This window comes from Lepus europaeus, chromosome 1 (assembly GCF_033115175.1).
Source record: "Lepus europaeus isolate LE1 chromosome 1, mLepTim1.pri, whole genome shotgun sequence".
Classification (NCBI taxonomy): Eukaryota; Metazoa; Chordata; class Mammalia; order Lagomorpha; family Leporidae; genus Lepus; species Lepus europaeus.
The window spans coordinates 19,658,168-19,675,175 of NC_084827.1; the positions used below are offsets into that span (position 1 = coordinate 19,658,168).

Here is a 17,008-nt window from a genome sequence, read left to right on the forward strand (position 1 = left end):
AGTAGAGCAGCTGAAACTCAAACTGGTACTGCTTTACTTGATATGCCACAATGCTGGTCCCCGGCCTTTTTTTTTTTTTTTAAATTTATTTACTTGAAAGTCAGAGTTACACAGAGAGAGAAGGAAAGGCAGAGAGAGAGAGAGAGAGAGAGATATCTTCCATCCTCTGGTTCATTCCCCAGATGGCCGCAACAGCCTGAGCTGCACCGATCTGAAGCCAGGAGACAGGAGCTGCTTCTGTGTCTCCCACATTGGTGCAGGGGCCCAAGGACTTGGGCCATCTTCTACTGCTTTCCCAGGCCATAGCGGAGAGCAGGATTGGAAGTGGAGCATCCGGGTCTCGAACTGGCACCCATATGGGATACCAACGCTTCAAGTCAGGGTGTTAACCCACTGCACCACAGTGCTGGCGTCCCCCCCCCCCCCCCCATTTGGCTTTTTATGGAGACTTGTGTAGGCATGAATGCTGGTAAACTGGATGGGAAGATCCAGGCAGGCCTGTCCCTTCACATTCTTCAGCATTCCTTTCTCTGGTGATAGGCATGACCTCTCTGGATGTGGAAGGTATTATGACCTATGGCCTGCCTTGTGAAATAAGATATGAGCAAGGAAACATAGACAAAAAACCAAAATATATATGTCATAATATCACATTGTAAAATAGCTCAGTTTGCAAAATGTGGTAGTAGTGATACTTTGGCATCTATGTAACATTTTACAATTACAAAATACTTCCAGCAACTATTGAGCTTCTGTGTAATCCTCTGAGAGTGATACTATCTCCAGTTTATGAATGAGAAATAATCTGTAGAATTATATATTAGGTAATTTAGAATTTGAATTTCCGATTATGTATTCCATGCTCTTCTAATTTACGCTACTAACTCTTGCTCTTGATGAAGAACCACGGAAGGGAAGTGTGAATAAACTTTGTTAAAGAATAGATCCTCTCTTAAAGACAAATCAAATTTTGTTACTGAGGTGATAGAAGACTTTACTTGACCCTTGAGCAATATCACAACTATACATTAGCTAAAAGCACATTATTTTTTTGAAGAATTAAATGTGATTGGTCTCTTTCAATTAGTTGGACTTTTTAATGCTTTAGACCAGGGGTAGGGAACGTCCAATCCCCAGGCCACATAAGGCCTATCAAATCATTTGGTCTGACTCTGCCAAGGCATCTGCAGGTAGGACTCAAAATTCAATAAATTTATAGCAGGCTAATTGTTAAGTTGATAATTTTGTATGGCCAAATGGCCCTTGGCAGGTAAAAGGTTCCCCAGACTTGTGTTTAGACCACGGTTGGTTGGGTGAATGTATGGTCCAAGGTTGGTTGCCCATTTTTGCCAGTGAAGTTTTATTGGAACACAGCTATACCCATTTTTTATATTTTGTCTATGTCTGTTATTTTGAACTACCTTAGCAGAATTGAGTAGTTTCCAAAAGACTATAGGGCTTACAAAGCCTGAACTATTTGCAGTCTACCACTTTGCTGAAGAAGTCTATTGGTTCCTGACCCAGGTGGTATTAAATTGATTGTCTATACCCATTTTTGGGTCTTATAGTCTGGCTTACTTTTCTCAGTAATGTGGTTGTAATAGATGATTTTTCAGAGGTTTGTTTCAGTATTTCTGTAACATCATAAAATTTTTTGTTTAAAAAATAAAGTTTTGTTAAAATTATGTTCAGTTTGATGTTAGAAATTCATTGTGAAATTATTCCTTTAAATGTATGTTTAATTTTTCAGTTGATCATTTTTTTTTCAAACAATAGTTTCATATAGAATTAGAAAATCTAAATAAATTATATTCAAACCATCTGGTGATCATGTTGTTAACCCTGTGATACATATCCTCTGTGAACATATTTTTTATGAACATATGTACAGGTTTTTTTTTTAACCCAAATGAGATTATACTCAACCTACCCTCCTGTATCCTGCCTTTTTGGGCCATCCACCTCTGTCTTTCCATTTCAGTAAATGTTTGTATCATCTAATAAGTGCCCAGACCATATTCACATTTTCCCAGTTGGCTTAAAAAATCATTTCTATGGTTTTTTCCAAATCAATATCTAGTCAAGAACCTTGCCTTATATCAGGTTTTTATTTTAAAATAAACTTTTAATTCCATTTTCCATAAACTTTTTCTATTTATTTATTTATTTTTTGAAAGCGAAGGAGTCAGAGATCTCCTGTCTGGCTGATTCATTTCTTTTTTTTTAAAGATTTATTTATTTATTTGAAAGAGTTACACAGAGAGAGGAGAGGTAGAGAGAGAGACAGAGGTCTTCTATCCGCTGGCTTACTCCCCAAGTAGCCGCATTGGCCAGAACTGAGCTGATCCGAAGCCAGGAGTCAGGAGCTTCCTCCAGGTCTCCCACGTGGGTGCAGGGGCCCAAGGACTTGGGCCATCCTCCACTGCTATCCCGGGCCATAGCAGAGAGCTGGACAGGAAGTGGAGCAGCCAGGTCTCGAACCGGTGCCCACATGGGGTGCCGGTGCTTCAAACCAGGGCATTAACCCACTGCGCCACAGCGCCAGCCCCTGATTCATTTCTTAAATACCTGCAACAGCCAATGTTTGGCCAACTCAAATCCAGGAGAGCAAGACTCCATCTGGGTCTCCCATATGGGTGGCAGGGACCCAAATACCCAAACCATCACCTGCTACCTCCCAGGGTGTGTATTAGCAGGAAGCTGGAATGTAGAGCAGAGCCAGGACTTGAACAAGGAAGGTACTCTGATGTGGCATGCAAGTCTCCTACCCACTGTGTCAAATGCCCATCCCTTATATCAGGTTCTTTCTTTTTCTTTTTTTTTTTTTTAAGATTTATTTATTTGACAGGCAGAGTGACAAGGGGTAGGGAAGGAGAGAGAGGTCTTCCATCCACTGGTTCATTCCCTAAATTGCCTCAAAGGCCAGGGATTGTCCAGGCTGAAGCCAGGAGCCTGAAACTCCAACCAGGTCTCCCACATGGGTAGCAGGGGCCCAAGTACTTGGACCGTCTTCTGCTGCTCTCCTAGTTGCATTAGCAGGTAGCTGTTTCAAGAATGGAACAGCTGGAAGTAAACTATCATTCTAACGTGGGATGTCTTATATGGGATGTCAGTGTGCAGGCAGCAGCTTAAGCCACTGCACCGCAATGCTGGCCCTGGCCCCATCCTATTCCTTTTTCAGAATGACATGATTTGTTGAAGAGATTGGAACTGATGTTTTAGAAAATATCATACATTCTTGATTTTCTGATTGCCTCTTTGTCTTTACTTACTTTTTAGTCTCTGTTTTTCTTCTAATTGGGAGTTATAACTAAAGTAGCCTTTGTCATTAGCAATTCCTTGAAATAAGCTTTAATGCCCAAGGCATCCAAGTATATAATGAATTCTCTCCACTGCGTATAACATTCTTAGAATAATTGAGAAAATAGTTATTCAGATCATTTTCTTTAGGATTTAATTTCCCAGAATCCTGATTGAGAAAAAGAAGGGCTTGGTAGATTGATTTTATTTATTTATTTATTTATTTTATTTACACAGAGAGTTACACAGAGAGAGGAGAGGCAGAGAAAGAGAAAGATCTTCCATCCGCTAGTTCACAATGGCTGGAGCTGCACCGATCAGAAGCTTCTTCCAGCTCTCCCACGTGGGTGCAGGGGTCCAAGGACTTGGGCCATCTTCTACTGCTTTCCCAGGCCACAGCAGAGAGCTGGATTGGAAGTGGAGCAGCCGGGTATTGAACCAGCGCTCATATGGGATGCTGGCATTTCAGGACAAGGCGTTAACCCTCTACACCACAGCTCTGGCCCCAGGTAGATTGATTTTAAAAAGTTAAAACATGGCCGGCGCCTTGGTTTAACAGGCTAATCCTCCGCCTTGCGGCGCCAGTACACCGGGTTCTAGTCCCGGTTGGGGTGCCGGATTCTATCCCGGTTGCCCCTCTTCCAGGCCAGCTCTCTGCTATGGCCCGGGAAGGCAGTGGAGGATGGCCCAAGTCCTTGGGCCCTGCACCCGCATGGGAGACCAGGAGAAGCACCTGGCTCCTGGCTTCGGATCAGTGAGATGCGCCGGCCGCAGTGGCCATTGGAGGGTGAACCAACGGCAAAAAGGAAGACCTTTCTCTCTGTCTCTCTCTCTCTCTCACTATCTACTCTGCCTGTAAAACAAACAAACAAACAAACAAAAAAAGTTAAAACATTAGGGGCTGGCGCTGTGGCACAGAGGGTTAAAGCCTTGGCTTGAAGTGCTGGCATCCCATATGGGCACCGGTTCTAGTCCCGGCTGCTCCTCTTCCGATCCAGCTCTCTGCTACAGCCTGAGATAGCAGTAGAAGATGGCCCAAGTCTTTGGGCCCCTGCATCCGTGTGGGAGACCTGGAAAAAGCTCCTGGCTCCTGGCTTCGGATCGGCACAGCTCTGGCCGCTGCGACCATCTGGGGACTGAACCAATAGATGGAAGACCTCTCTCTTTGTCTCTACCTCTCTTTGTAACTCTTTCAAATAAATAAAATAAAATTTTTTTTAAAGAAATCATCCTAGGTATGTCATGCTCTGTCTTATCAGGAGAAAATATACAGAGCTACCACAGACTTCATCTGTGTTATGGGTCACAGACTAATTGATCTCGATGACTTTGTTCTTTCATAGCGCATTGCATCTTTCCCATGCTTTGGCCAGAACCTTAGCTTGTTGGGGGCTTTTTATGTGGTAAAGTCACCCAGACCTTTCCCAAAAACTCCAAGCCTACAGGCATCCTGCTTTTGTTACTGTTTCTGTAGTTTCCCATTAACCTTTACTATTGAGCGTCGTTCCAGACCGAATTCTCCTTGCTTCCGTGGTTTAGAAGCAACCCAGTTTCTCCTTGGTAACTGGTATCAGTCACTTCTACCTATAGATGAACCTCTTTGCCCTGTTGGTTCAGTGGCATAAATAGCCCATATTATCCAATGGTGGTCTCATCTTCAGTTCACTGGAATAGTTTTGTGTTTCCTGGTGGAGGCATTCCTTTCTTTGGTTCCAAGGTCTCAAACCAGTGGTGTTTAAAGGTGCCTATTACTGTACTTCTTTTCCTCTAATACAAATTTTTTAAAAGATTTGTTTGAAAGAGTTAAAGAGAGAGAAGGGGACACACACACACACACACACACAGATCTTCTATTTGCTGATTCACTCCTCAAGTGACTGCAATGGCCTGGGCTAAGCCAGGCTGAAGCCAGGAGCTTGAGCCAGGGCTCTCACATGGGTGGCAGGGGCCCAAGCACTTGGCCATTTTCTACTGCCTTCCCTGGTGCATTATTAGGGAGCTGGATTAGAAGTGGAGAAGCCAGAACTAGAACTGGCATACGTATGGGATGCTGGCATCACTGGTTGCAGGTTTACCTGCTGTGCTATAATGCCAGCCCTAGTATAAATTCTTCCATCAGATACTGCGCTGTGAGAAATGTTATGATTGATAGATGAGGCATCCTGTGAGTCCATGATTTCAAGTTCTAGCAGAAGTATTATGAGCAGGAATGGGAAATCTGTATCTAGAATATAAGTCTATTGCTGTAAGGACTAGTGTGTGTTTCCTCCTTGATACAAGTTGGCATAATCAGCCTGATGTCCACAGAGAATGGTGCCATCCCGAGGATTCTCTGTTGGTCTCTGTTGTTGGCATATTAGATACTCAGCAGTAGTGGCCTTGGTCATTAGAAGTCCATGTTGTTCTCATGGATAGTTTTAATTTCTGCCACTTTTTTCATGAGCCCAATGAGCAAATATAGAATATCTGGGGATGGCGATGGGAATCTACAGAGTGTGTCGTTTTGTCCATCTGATAACCGAGAGTCCTGTAGTGGACTTTGGTCATTACTCACATAAGACACAAGTGTCTCCGTAATCTGTGTCCATTCAGAGAGGTCTGTACCTCAGACTTAGTTGTCACCAATCTTCTTTTTTTTTTTTTTTTCTTTTAAGATTTATTTATTTATTTTGAAAGAGTTACACAGAGAGAAGGAGAGGCAGAGAGAGGGAGAGAGCACGCATGAGAGAGGTCTTCCATCCTCTGGTTCACTTCCCAATTGGCTGCAATGGCCGGAGCTGCGCCGATCTGAAGCCAGGAGCCTCCTCTGGGTCTCCCACACTGTGCAGGACCCAAGCACTTGGGCCATCTTCTGCTTTTCTAGGCCATAGCAGAGAACTGGATTGGAAGTGGAGCTGCCAGGACACGAACTGGTGCCCATATGGGATGCCAGCACTGTAGACGGTGGCTTTACCTGCTACACCACAGTGCCGGCCCCCACCAGTCTTCTAATCTTGTTTCTTCCAAATCTCTGACCATCCTGCTAAGTCATTGTTGATTGCCCATGAATAAATATAGATTCGTATTTCCAACAATTTGTCATTCCAGACATGTAGACAGCCAGATGCATTGCTTGAAGTTCTGCCCACTGGAGCATTTCCCTTCACCACTGCCTTTCACTAGATCTTGAGTGGACCTGTAGTGCTTCGGCTATGCACCTTCGGATGGTATCAGCATATTGTGCAGATCTGTCTGTTAACCAGGCTTGAGTTTTTTTTTTCTTCTAGTTCCAGACCTTCCTGACCTCATTCTCTTACATACCATTTCCATTTGAGGCATATTACGGCTACCCATCCTCAGTTCTATGACTAGGTAGTTCCGATAACACCTGGCCTGTGATGAGAAGTTCAGGCCTCATGGTCACCTGATGCTTCATGGTCAGATGCTTACGGCCCAGGAGCTGCTTCCCAGGAGGAATAATCACCTGCAGCAGAGGGCACATATGTACTCCAGGATCCTAAAGATTTGCACCATGGTTTTGCATTGGTGCTTCCCAGAGTCTCCATACAAACATTAAATACAGAATATTTGGGAAGTATGCTTATATTGACAGATTTGGCTCCATCTAGTGCTATATTCCAGTCTCCCTTGGTCTGACAAACTCAGAATACACTGACATGTTCCCCAGTTTTCTTCAGATACCTATTAGCACAGTTTTACTATTAACTTGTTTTGGAAGTTTTTTCCTTCTGCCCCTGCTCCAACCCTATTTCTGGATCTGGTGGCAACAGGGAATGTCTGGTGGGCTTGAAGAGGGTGGGCATTGCCTTTGAAGGCACTGTCTCCAGTGAGGTCATCAGAGGGCTTTCAGGCTGAGGAAGACAAGGCTCACCTCAGTTGATGGGGACAGACTACTTCCATTGGGAGGGGAGATTTAGAGCGACAGGAATTTAGAATTACTGGTTTCATTTGAGTCCAAGCAGATGTCTCCATTTCAAGTTTAAGAATCCCATTCTATACCAGTTTCTTAACTTTTACATGAGGAATTTAGTGAGGCTGTGAATTCAACTGTTATGAATTCAGCAGACCACCCAGCTAAGCTTTATATGTGAGTTCCAGAGGTATCAATACTAACTATGTGAAAAAAATGGAGAACTCCTTTCAGAGCTGTCATGGAAACCCTCTGGTTCTTAGACTGTGACTTGAACTGAGAGCTCATGGATTTGAGCTTGTTTTTTTATTTTGTTTTTAAGCATTCGAGTGAACCTAAAAGAGTCCAGCTTACAGCACAGTCCTTTGTGTCATGATTACTGCCACTGTGGTCCGTTGCAGCAGCCACATGGGCTTGACTTGGCACTTCTTCACAATCAACTGCAGGTGATACTTTGATTAATTGTAATGCTGCCTGAAAAATTATTCCCTCTGATGCTTGATAAGGTCTTAAATTCTGTCATGTAGCTTAACATTTTATAGAACACAGAGAATGAAATTAGTCCAAAAGTGACAGGAAAATAGTGATATTTGGCTGTGATACCTAGTATTAAAGGCCTGTTGAGACCTTTGTCATTCAGTCTCTTCCACTGTCTCTGTTAATGGTTACATTCCTTCCTGTTGCTTATTAGTGCTATGTTTTTGTGCTCTATCTTGATAAACCCATTTGTAAATATACTGTACTGAGCCTGACCTCTTATATTTTCTATTTTGTTAATCCAGGATCTCAATTCTTACGACCCCCTGCTGTATTGTGATGGCTGAGCTTTTGTGGACTCCTTGTGATGTTTATCTTGCAGCTTTTGAGACCTGACTTTGAGATTTTTTATTAATTAGTTCTAAAAGAAGAACTGAAGATAACTCCTAGTTCTGAAACTTTATGATGTGAGCTTGATTTAATTAGAAGAATTGCTTTTTCAGAGTCACTTGTTTTAGATATGGGGTTTGTTTTTTCAGAATTCTGTCTTTGAATTTAAGTCAGTAGTCAGAATTTACAAGCAAGTCTTTACATCATGTCATACTAAAGCTGAAATGTCAGGAAGCATAAAGGCCAAGCAGTTGGTGAGTTTACATCATGAGCTCCAAAGACTAGGGATGGCAGTGGATGGAGGAGCTGTATGGATCAGCACTTAAAGAGAAATCTCTTAGTGGCTCTTAATTCATATCAAGGGAACTTAGTTACTTATACAGTTTACCATTTTCATCCATGAACTTTGTTAAAAGAACTGCCTGTTACAGGAATTATCATGTGAATTCATTAGTTTACTGAAATATATTGGTGTCTGCCCCCCCCCCCTTTTTTTTAAGATTTTTATTCATTTATTTTAAAGTCAGAGTTACACAGAGAGAGAGACCGAGAGAGAGGTCTTACATCCACTGGTTCACTACCCAATTGGCCGCAACGGCCAGTGCCGTGCTGATCCAAAGCCAGGAGCTTCTTCCGGGTCTCCCACGTGGGTGCAGGGACCCAAGGACTTGGGCCATCTGCCACTGCTTTCCTAGGCCATAGCAGCGAGCTGGATCGGAAGTGGAGCAGCTAGGACTCGAACCGGCACCCATATGGGATGCCGGCACTTCAGTGCGTTAACCCACTGAGCCACAGCGCCGGCCTCAGTGTTTGTGCTTTCTAAAAACTGACATTTTAAGGAGGAAGGGTGGGGGGAAAGTGTCACTATACTCCTAAATTTGTATATGTGAAATACATGAAATTTGTATAACTTAAATAAAATGAAAAAAACTAAAAAACAAAAAACTTTTTAGTGATTCCGGACAACTGCTGACATTTTTGAATGTTTTGTCACTGAGTATCAGGAACAAAAGGCCTCAGAAATTTTGAGGATAAAGAACAAGTACCTGAAGGAAGAACTTAATCTGAGTAGAATTTAATGTCTGAACCGTATTTGTGACATTCTCTTCTCATGCAGTATGTTTTCTGGTGATTTCTGCAGGTACTTTATCTAAAGCAGGGATTCCTCTTTTTTTTTTTAAGATTTATTTATTTATTTGAAAGGCAGAGTTACAGAGAGAGAGAGACAGAGAAAGAGACAGAGATCTTCCATCCACTGGTTTACTCCTCTGATGGCTGCAGTGGCCAGAGCTGGGCCAGGTGGAAGTCAGGAGCTTCATCCGAATCTCCCACGTGAGTGCAGGGACCCAAACACTTGGGCCATCCTCTGCTGCTTTCCCAGGCGCAATACCAGGGAGCTGGATCAGAAATGGAGCATCTGTGACTTGAACTGGCACCCATATGGGATACCGGCACTGCAGATGGCGGCTTAACCCTGCGCCAACACTGGCCAATAAAGTAGGGATTCTTAACTCTTTTCTTCTTTTCTACCATTCTCCCTTCCATATAACTGGGTGTTTATTATATACCTGTTGTGGTTTTAGACACACTTTTCAGAAGCCGTTCATATCCTAGACATATATGTGTAGATATACCCACAGTTATAGATTATTCCCCTGCAAATTAGTTGTAATCTGTGTTTAGTTTTTAAACATAATCCATTAGGTAATGATATAATTGGTTACAAATGGCAGTATACTTCAAACTGACCTGCTTAAAAGTTAGTAAAATAATAGGCTAATTTATTATGGATAAGTCTGTTTCTTATACTTCCTGGCACTCTTTAGTAATATACTTAATCACTATCATTGTGTTTCAGTATATAGTAAAACTATGTAAGATGATTGCTGTAGTCTGCCTAGCTTTAGAGGTTTTTAAACTATGGGAAGTGCTTGTTCTATGTATACAAGCAAGTAGAGAAATTTGGGAAGTGGTGGTTAAGATCCTAGACTTTGGTGGGAGTGGAAGCTGTAATGCAGCTGGTTAAACCTCTGCCTGTGTTGCCAGCATCCCATATAGGCACTAGTTTAAGTTCCAGCTGCTCCACTTCCAATACAGCTCCCTACTAATGTGCCTAGCAAAGCAGTGAAAGATGGCCCAAGTACTTGGGTCCCTGTACCTTCACGGGAGACGCAGATGGGATTCCAGGCTCCTGGCTTTAGTCTGACCCAGCCTCAGCTGTTATTTCCATTTGGTTTGTGAATCAACAGATGTCAGATCTCTCTCTCTGTCTCCTTCACTCTAACTCTGCCTCTCAAATAAATAAGCAAATCTTTTTTAAAACAATTAGACTTTAAAGTCACATGTCTGAATTTTAAGTTTTGGTTATGCTGTTTGCTAGCTGTGTTTTTTTTTTTTTTTTTAAAGAATTATTTATTTGAAAGAGAGAAGTAGAGCTAGAGAGAGAGAGAGAAGTCCTCCATTCTGCTCGTTCACTCCCCAAATGACCCACAACAGCCAGAGCTGAGCTGATCCAAAGCCAGGAGCCAAGTCTCCCACGCAGGTAGAAGGACCCAAGTAGTTAGGCCATTTTTTTGCTGCTTTCCCAGGCCATGGCAAAGAGCTGGATTGGAAGAGGAGCGGCTGGGACTCAAACCAGCGCCCACATGGGATGCCGGCACTGCAGGCTAGGGCTTTAACCCGATGCGCCACAGCACCAGCCCCTAGCTGTGCTATGTTAGGGAAGTTACTCATCCCATCTGCCTCAGCTTATTCATTTGTATGCAGATTGAGAATAATATCTTTATCTGTGGACATTAAATGAGTTAATAAATGTAAGGTCTTAAAATAGTGCCTAGCATATAGTAAGGGCTCAGTAAATGTTAGTCATGATGACTGGCCAGTTTATTTATTAGTGAGATGTGATTTTTTACTCTGTGAAATGTCATGTTCAGGAAGGGAACAAAGACACAGAAGGGGCCAAGTACACTCATAATTCATGTATTTCTATTTTTCTTTTCTGTCTTGAAAGGATGGTTAGGACTTTTTTGTTGTTGTTGTTGTTACACTTTCTTTAGTAGTGTTCTGGTGGGAATGAAGTGACATATCATCATATAGTAACCCCTCACTTTGCTTCATTTTTGCAAGCACCCTAGTAATTACAGCACAACAGTACAAATAGTCATCTTCGATGTAGATTGTGTGAGAGTGAAGGTTTGAATCCAGAGGATTTTCTTTAAAAAAAAAAAAAAAAGATTTTATTTATTTATTTGACAGGTAGAGTTACAGAGAGTGGGAGAGAGAGAGAGAGAAAGGTCTTCCATTTGCTGGTTCACTCCCCAAGTAGCCACAATAGCTAGAGCTGAGCTATCCAAAGCCAGGAACAGGAACTTCTTCTGGTCTCCCATGCAGAAATAGGGGCCCAAGTACTTGGGCCATCTTCTACTGCTTTCCTAGGCCATAGCAGAGAGCTGGATCGGAAGTGGAGCAGCTGGGATACAAACCAATACCCATTGGGATGCTGGTGCTATAAGCTGGAGGCCCCAGAGGATTTTCTTAGATATAGTTCATATTTACATTGTAACTGTGAATATCAGAATCTTATTCTTTAGACTATGGTTGCCATAAACTTACTTGAATTCTTTCTTTCCTTCCTTCCTTCATGTTAGTTTGATTCAGTACAGTTCAAAGGAATTAATAAGCATGCATTCATTACTGCCTGATGCTACAGACCTAGGAGAGCAGAGTCACCTACAAACGTCAGCCTTTCCATCTGGGTTTATAGTACGTTATTCTACCTTTCACTCCTGTGCCTCCTGAGCACCAGTGTATTTAACCCATTGCCTGCAAAAGCTGTCATAAAACATTCTTTAATGTAGAAAAGGTTGTGTTGCACTTTACTTTGAAGAAAGTATACCATAAAAGCAGTCAACAAAGGAACAGTGGTTGTAGTCTTACTTCTGTTTTATCTTTAATAACATTTACATTATAAAAGTGTCACTTTCTGTGGAGTGATATATGTACTGGAGTATTTAATACTGGAACTGAAACCTCAGCATTTCATATGGGAATATACAGTACTAGGCCTAGCTTGTTTCTGTTCTGTGACTATCATGTGTATAGATGAGGAAATATTATTCTAAAACAAATATGATAAGACTACATTAATTGGCTGAAAAGCCCATGAGGGCATTTCAGGCATGGAAAGCCAAGACACTGGCAAAAAATGTTCTACATGAAGGATCTCTGTGAGTGAGACTCCAGCAGAAAGAAGTGGCCATCAAAGAAGGATGTACTTTCTCTAAAGGGAGGAGAGAATGTCTACTTTGCTTATGGCCTTGTCCATATACTAATGGAGTTTTTGGACTAAAAAGGCTTCCATCGCCTTGGCAGCTCATGTCAAGAACCTCGGGTGGTCACTGATCTCATACATAAGAGTGTTAATTGTTAAGTTAACAAAGGAGTCACTGTGCACTAATTCCCCATGAAGGGAGTTAGGGAGTTGTATTATAAGGGTAAACTATAAAACTAGTTCTCAGTTTGTGTGTGTACATGTGCAAATTATTGAAATCTTAGTATAGAGTTGGTCTTCTGTGTACAGATTTAATTGAAAGTGAATCTTAATGGAGAATGGAACTGGCAAGGGGAGAGGGAGGAGGGATGGGAGTGTGGGTGGGTTGGCAGTTATGATGAGAAGAATAACTATATTCCTGTAGTTGTACTTAGAAATTTGTATTCCTTAAAAAATAAAGACTACATTAATGCAGCAGTGGGAATTAAGAGACCTAGTTATTTCTGAAATGTGTCTATTCTAGGGTCTACAAACTCTCTATATCTCAGTTTCCTCATTGAGAAAGGAGTTTTATTGGGGAATAAATGGATTGACGGTGTTTGGAACAGTGGCACTTACAAGATACTTTAAAAAAAAAAAAAGATATTATTTATTTGAGAGGTAGAGTTACAGACAGTGAGAGGGAGAGACAGAGAGAAAGGTCTTCCTTCCATTCATTCCTCCCCAGATGTCCGCAACGGCCGGAGCTGCGCCAATCCGAGCCAGGAGCCCGGAGCTTACTCTGGGTCCCCCATGTGGGTGCAGGGGCTCAAGCACTTGGGCCATCTTCTGCTTCTATCCCAGGCCATAGCAGAGAGCTAGATCGGGGGTGGAGCAGCTGGGTCCCAAACCGGCGCCCATATGGAATGCCAGCGCTTCAGGCCAGGGTGCTAACCCACAGCGCCGGCCCCCAAAATACTTTTCTTAAAAAAGTTTGTTTACTTATTTATTTAAAACAATGATAGAGCAAGAGATCTTCCATCCACTGGCTCACTCCCCAAATGCCTGCAATGCCGGGGCTGGACCAGGCTGAAACCAGGAGCCAGGAGCTCTGTCTAGGTCTCCCTTGTGGGTGGTGGGAACCCAAGTCCTTGTGTTCTCATTCCATCACATACTTGGGCCGTCATCTGCTTCTTTCAAAGTGCATTAGTGGAAAGGTGGATGGGAAGTGGAGGCCTGACTCCATCCCAGGTACTGTGATACGGGAGGCAGGTGTCCTGAGTGGCAGCCTTACCTGCTGTGTCACAGCACCCACCCCCACAAAGCACTTTTAACTGTTAGCTGTTCTTATTGTCATCCTGCTCATTATCATACTTGTAACAATGGTTTAAAGAGAAAGATTGACATAATTATTTTTAACTTGTTTTTTCTTCTATTCAGATGACCTGTGTAGAAAAAGCAGGAACAGATGAGAAAATGCTCATGAAAGTCTTTCGTTGTCTGGGAAGTTGGTTTAACTTGGGAGTTCTGGACAGTAACTTCATGGCTAACAATAAGTTACTAGCACTCCTTTTTGAGGTTTTGGTAAGTAATGACTAAGTATTCCTGCCACAGTCACTTGGTCTAACCTTCCAGACCACAATGTGTTGGGATGTCTGCACAAGGACGGGGAGGTGTATAGTCAGAAAGCAGCAGCATCCTCTCTGCTGCCAAGAAGCAGGTATTACAGGACCAGTGTTAATGCTCACAACAGAGTGTAGTCATGTTGGCGTGCAGTCGTATGATAAGGTAAGTGATGTACATGTTAAAAACCAAGTAACAAAAAACCATTTGTCTGTTCATCCTTGTTTTCTGTCAGTATTTCCTAAGCAATATAGTATAAGAACTTCCTTAGGTAGCATTTACCTTATAATAAGTACTATAAGTACTCTAATGATGATTTTTTAGTCATTTCAAAAACATTGTAATGAAGAAAAAATAGACATTAATTTGAAAGGCAGAGTTACAGAGGTGAGGCAGATGCAGAGAGAGAAATCTTCCATTTGCTGGTTCATTCCCCAGATGGCCACAACAGCCAGGGCTGGGCCAGGCCAAGCCCAGGAGCATCATCTGGATCTCCCACCGTGGGTGCAGAGGCCCAAGCACTTAGGCCATAATCCACTGCTTTTTCCCAGGTTACTAGGAAGCTGGATTAGAAGAAGGGCAGCCAGGAGTTGAACCAGCACCCATATTGGATGCTGCCACAGGACCAGCACATAAAGTTTTTTTCTAAGACTGTACGTTCTTAAACATCCATTTCATAACTCATTTAATTATTTTACATTCATTTTTAAATGCACATTTTTCCAACAACAAAATTATTTTATGCTTTAATAATAGTGAACCATGATCAAATACTCAAATGACAAGTGCTTTGTTAACATATACACCCATCACAGATTCTTGCACAGTTAAGCAGCTTCTGCAATAAGCAGAAGAGCTACAGCTTTCTTAAAAATGATGCTGAAGTTTGATAAGCATGCTAAACATTAGAGATGTCTTTTTCCTAAGTTAAAACGTTAGAACTTTCTAGTTTTATTTAAAGTTTGTAATCGGCTTATTTAAATTATTTGTAGCTGGCAATTTATAAAAACAGAAGGAAGCATTATTTAGAATTTCCTTTGAAACTTTTATAGTAAAAAGAATGCTTTTCAAGTTGCGATGATGTTAAAATTCTATTTTAGAAGTTCTAGACTTTAAAATGTTAAGAAATATATTGCCTATTATATTTAGAGAACCATTTTGGTGAATTAATCTAATAATTCCTCAAGTTTGTAAAGATAATTTGATATAGGATGAGTGACATTGCCTTATTATTTCAGTAACTTTGCAAATAATCAATTTTAGATGTGATTTAAGACAAACTTTGTGGGGGGAACCCATGGCATACAGTCAGGGAGGCGGCAAGAAGAAAGTCTGCTACTACTATGATGGTGACATTGGAAATTACTATTATGGACAGGGTCATCCCATGAAACCTCACAGAATCCGCATGACCCATAACTTGCTGTTAAATTATGGCTTACACAGAAAAATGGAAATATATAGGTCCCATAAAGCCACTGCTGAAGAAATGACAAAATACCATAGTGATGAGAATATCAAGTTTCTACGGTCAATAAGACCAGATAACATGTCTGAGTATAGTAAGCAGATGCTGAGATTTAATGTTGGAGAAAATTGTCCAGTGTTTGACGGACTGTTTGAGTTTTGTCAGCTCTCAACTGGTGGTTCAGTTGCTGGAGCTGTGAAGTTAAACCGACAACAAACTGATATGGCTGTTAACTGGGCTGGAGGATTACATCATGCTAAAAAATCAGGAGCGTCAGGATTCTGTTATGTTAATGATATTGTGCTTGCTGTCCTTGAATTGCTAAAGTATCATCAGAGAGTCTTATATATTGATATAGATATTCATCATGGGGATGGTATTGAAGAAGCTTTTTATACCACAGATCGTGTAATGACTGTATCATTCCATAAATATGGGGGATATTTTCCTGGCACCGGAGACTTGAGGGATATTGGTGCTGGAAAAGGCAAATACTATGCTGTCAATTTTCCAATGAGAGATGGTATAGATGATGAGTCTTATGGGCAGATATTCAAGCCTATTATCTCAAAAGTGATGGAGATGTATCAGCCTAGTGCTGTGGTGCTACAGTGTGGTGCAGACTCATTATCTGGTGATAGACTTGGTTGCTTCAGTCTGACAGTCAAAGGTCATGCTAAATGTGTGGAAGTTGTAAAAACTTTTAACTTACCATTATTGATGCTTGGGGGAGGTGGTCACACAATCCGGAATGTTGCTCAATGTTGGACATATGAGACTGCAGTTGCTCTGGACTGCGAGATACCCAATGAGTTGCCATATAATGATTACTTTGAGTATTATGGACCAGACTTCAAACTGCATATTAGCCCTTCAAACATGACAAACCAGAACACTCCAGAGTACATGGAAAAGATAAAACAGCGTTTATTTGAAAATTTTTGTATGTTACCTCATGCACCTGGTGTCCAAATGCAAGCTGTTCCTGAAGATGCTGTCCATGAAGATAGTGGAGATGAAGATGGAGAAGATCCAGACAAGAAAATTTCTATTCGAGCATCAGACAAGCGGATAGCTTGTGATGAAGAATTCTCAGATTCTGAAGATGAAGGAGAAGGAGGTTGTAGAAATGTATCTGATCATAAAAAAGGAGCAAAGAAAGCTAGAATTGAAGAAGACAAGAAACAGAGGATAAAAAAGCAGATGTTAAGGAAGAAGATAAATCCAAGGATAGCAGTGGTGAAAAAACAGATACCAAAGGAGCCAAATCAGAACAGCTCAACAACCCTTGAATTTGAAAGTCATCAACTTCAAGAAACCATTTAAAAAGAAAAAATACTGGGGAAGAAAAATGTTTTCTTTTTGAGGACTTCTGGCTTCATTTTATACTACTTTGGCATGGACTGTATTTATTTTCAAAATGGCTTTTTTTGTTTTTGTTTTTCTTGGCAAGTTTTATTGTGAGTTTTTCTAATTATGAAGCAAAATTTCTTTTCTCCACCATGCTTTATGTGATAGTATTTAAAATTGATGTGAGTTATTATGTCAAAAAGCTGATCTATTAAAGAAATAATTGGCCTTTCTGAGCTGA

At 41.5% G+C, this 17,008-nt stretch overlaps 2 protein-coding genes across 4 annotated transcripts in view; both read left to right on the forward strand.

Annotated features, from left to right (window-relative positions):
* The window catches only part of TNPO3 (transportin 3), a 106,317-nt gene that overhangs the window by 39,118 nt on the left and 50,191 nt on the right, over window positions 1-17,008 (forward strand). For all 3 annotated transcript variants that reach the window (XM_062201994.1, XM_062202063.1, XM_062202126.1), the window contains one exon: window positions 13,767-13,910. In XM_062201994.1, coding sequence (XP_062057978.1) covers window positions 13,767-13,910 — 144 coding nt within the window. The remainder of the gene's footprint in view (window positions 1-13,766; window positions 13,911-17,008) is intronic.
* Window positions 15,149-16,867, forward strand: LOC133764590 (histone deacetylase 2-like). Its single transcript, XM_062198274.1, is given in 2 exon segments — window positions 15,149-16,603; window positions 16,606-16,867. Coding segments are annotated over 2 exon segments (1,461 nt in total). The 5' UTR covers window positions 15,149-15,246; the 3' UTR covers window positions 16,710-16,867.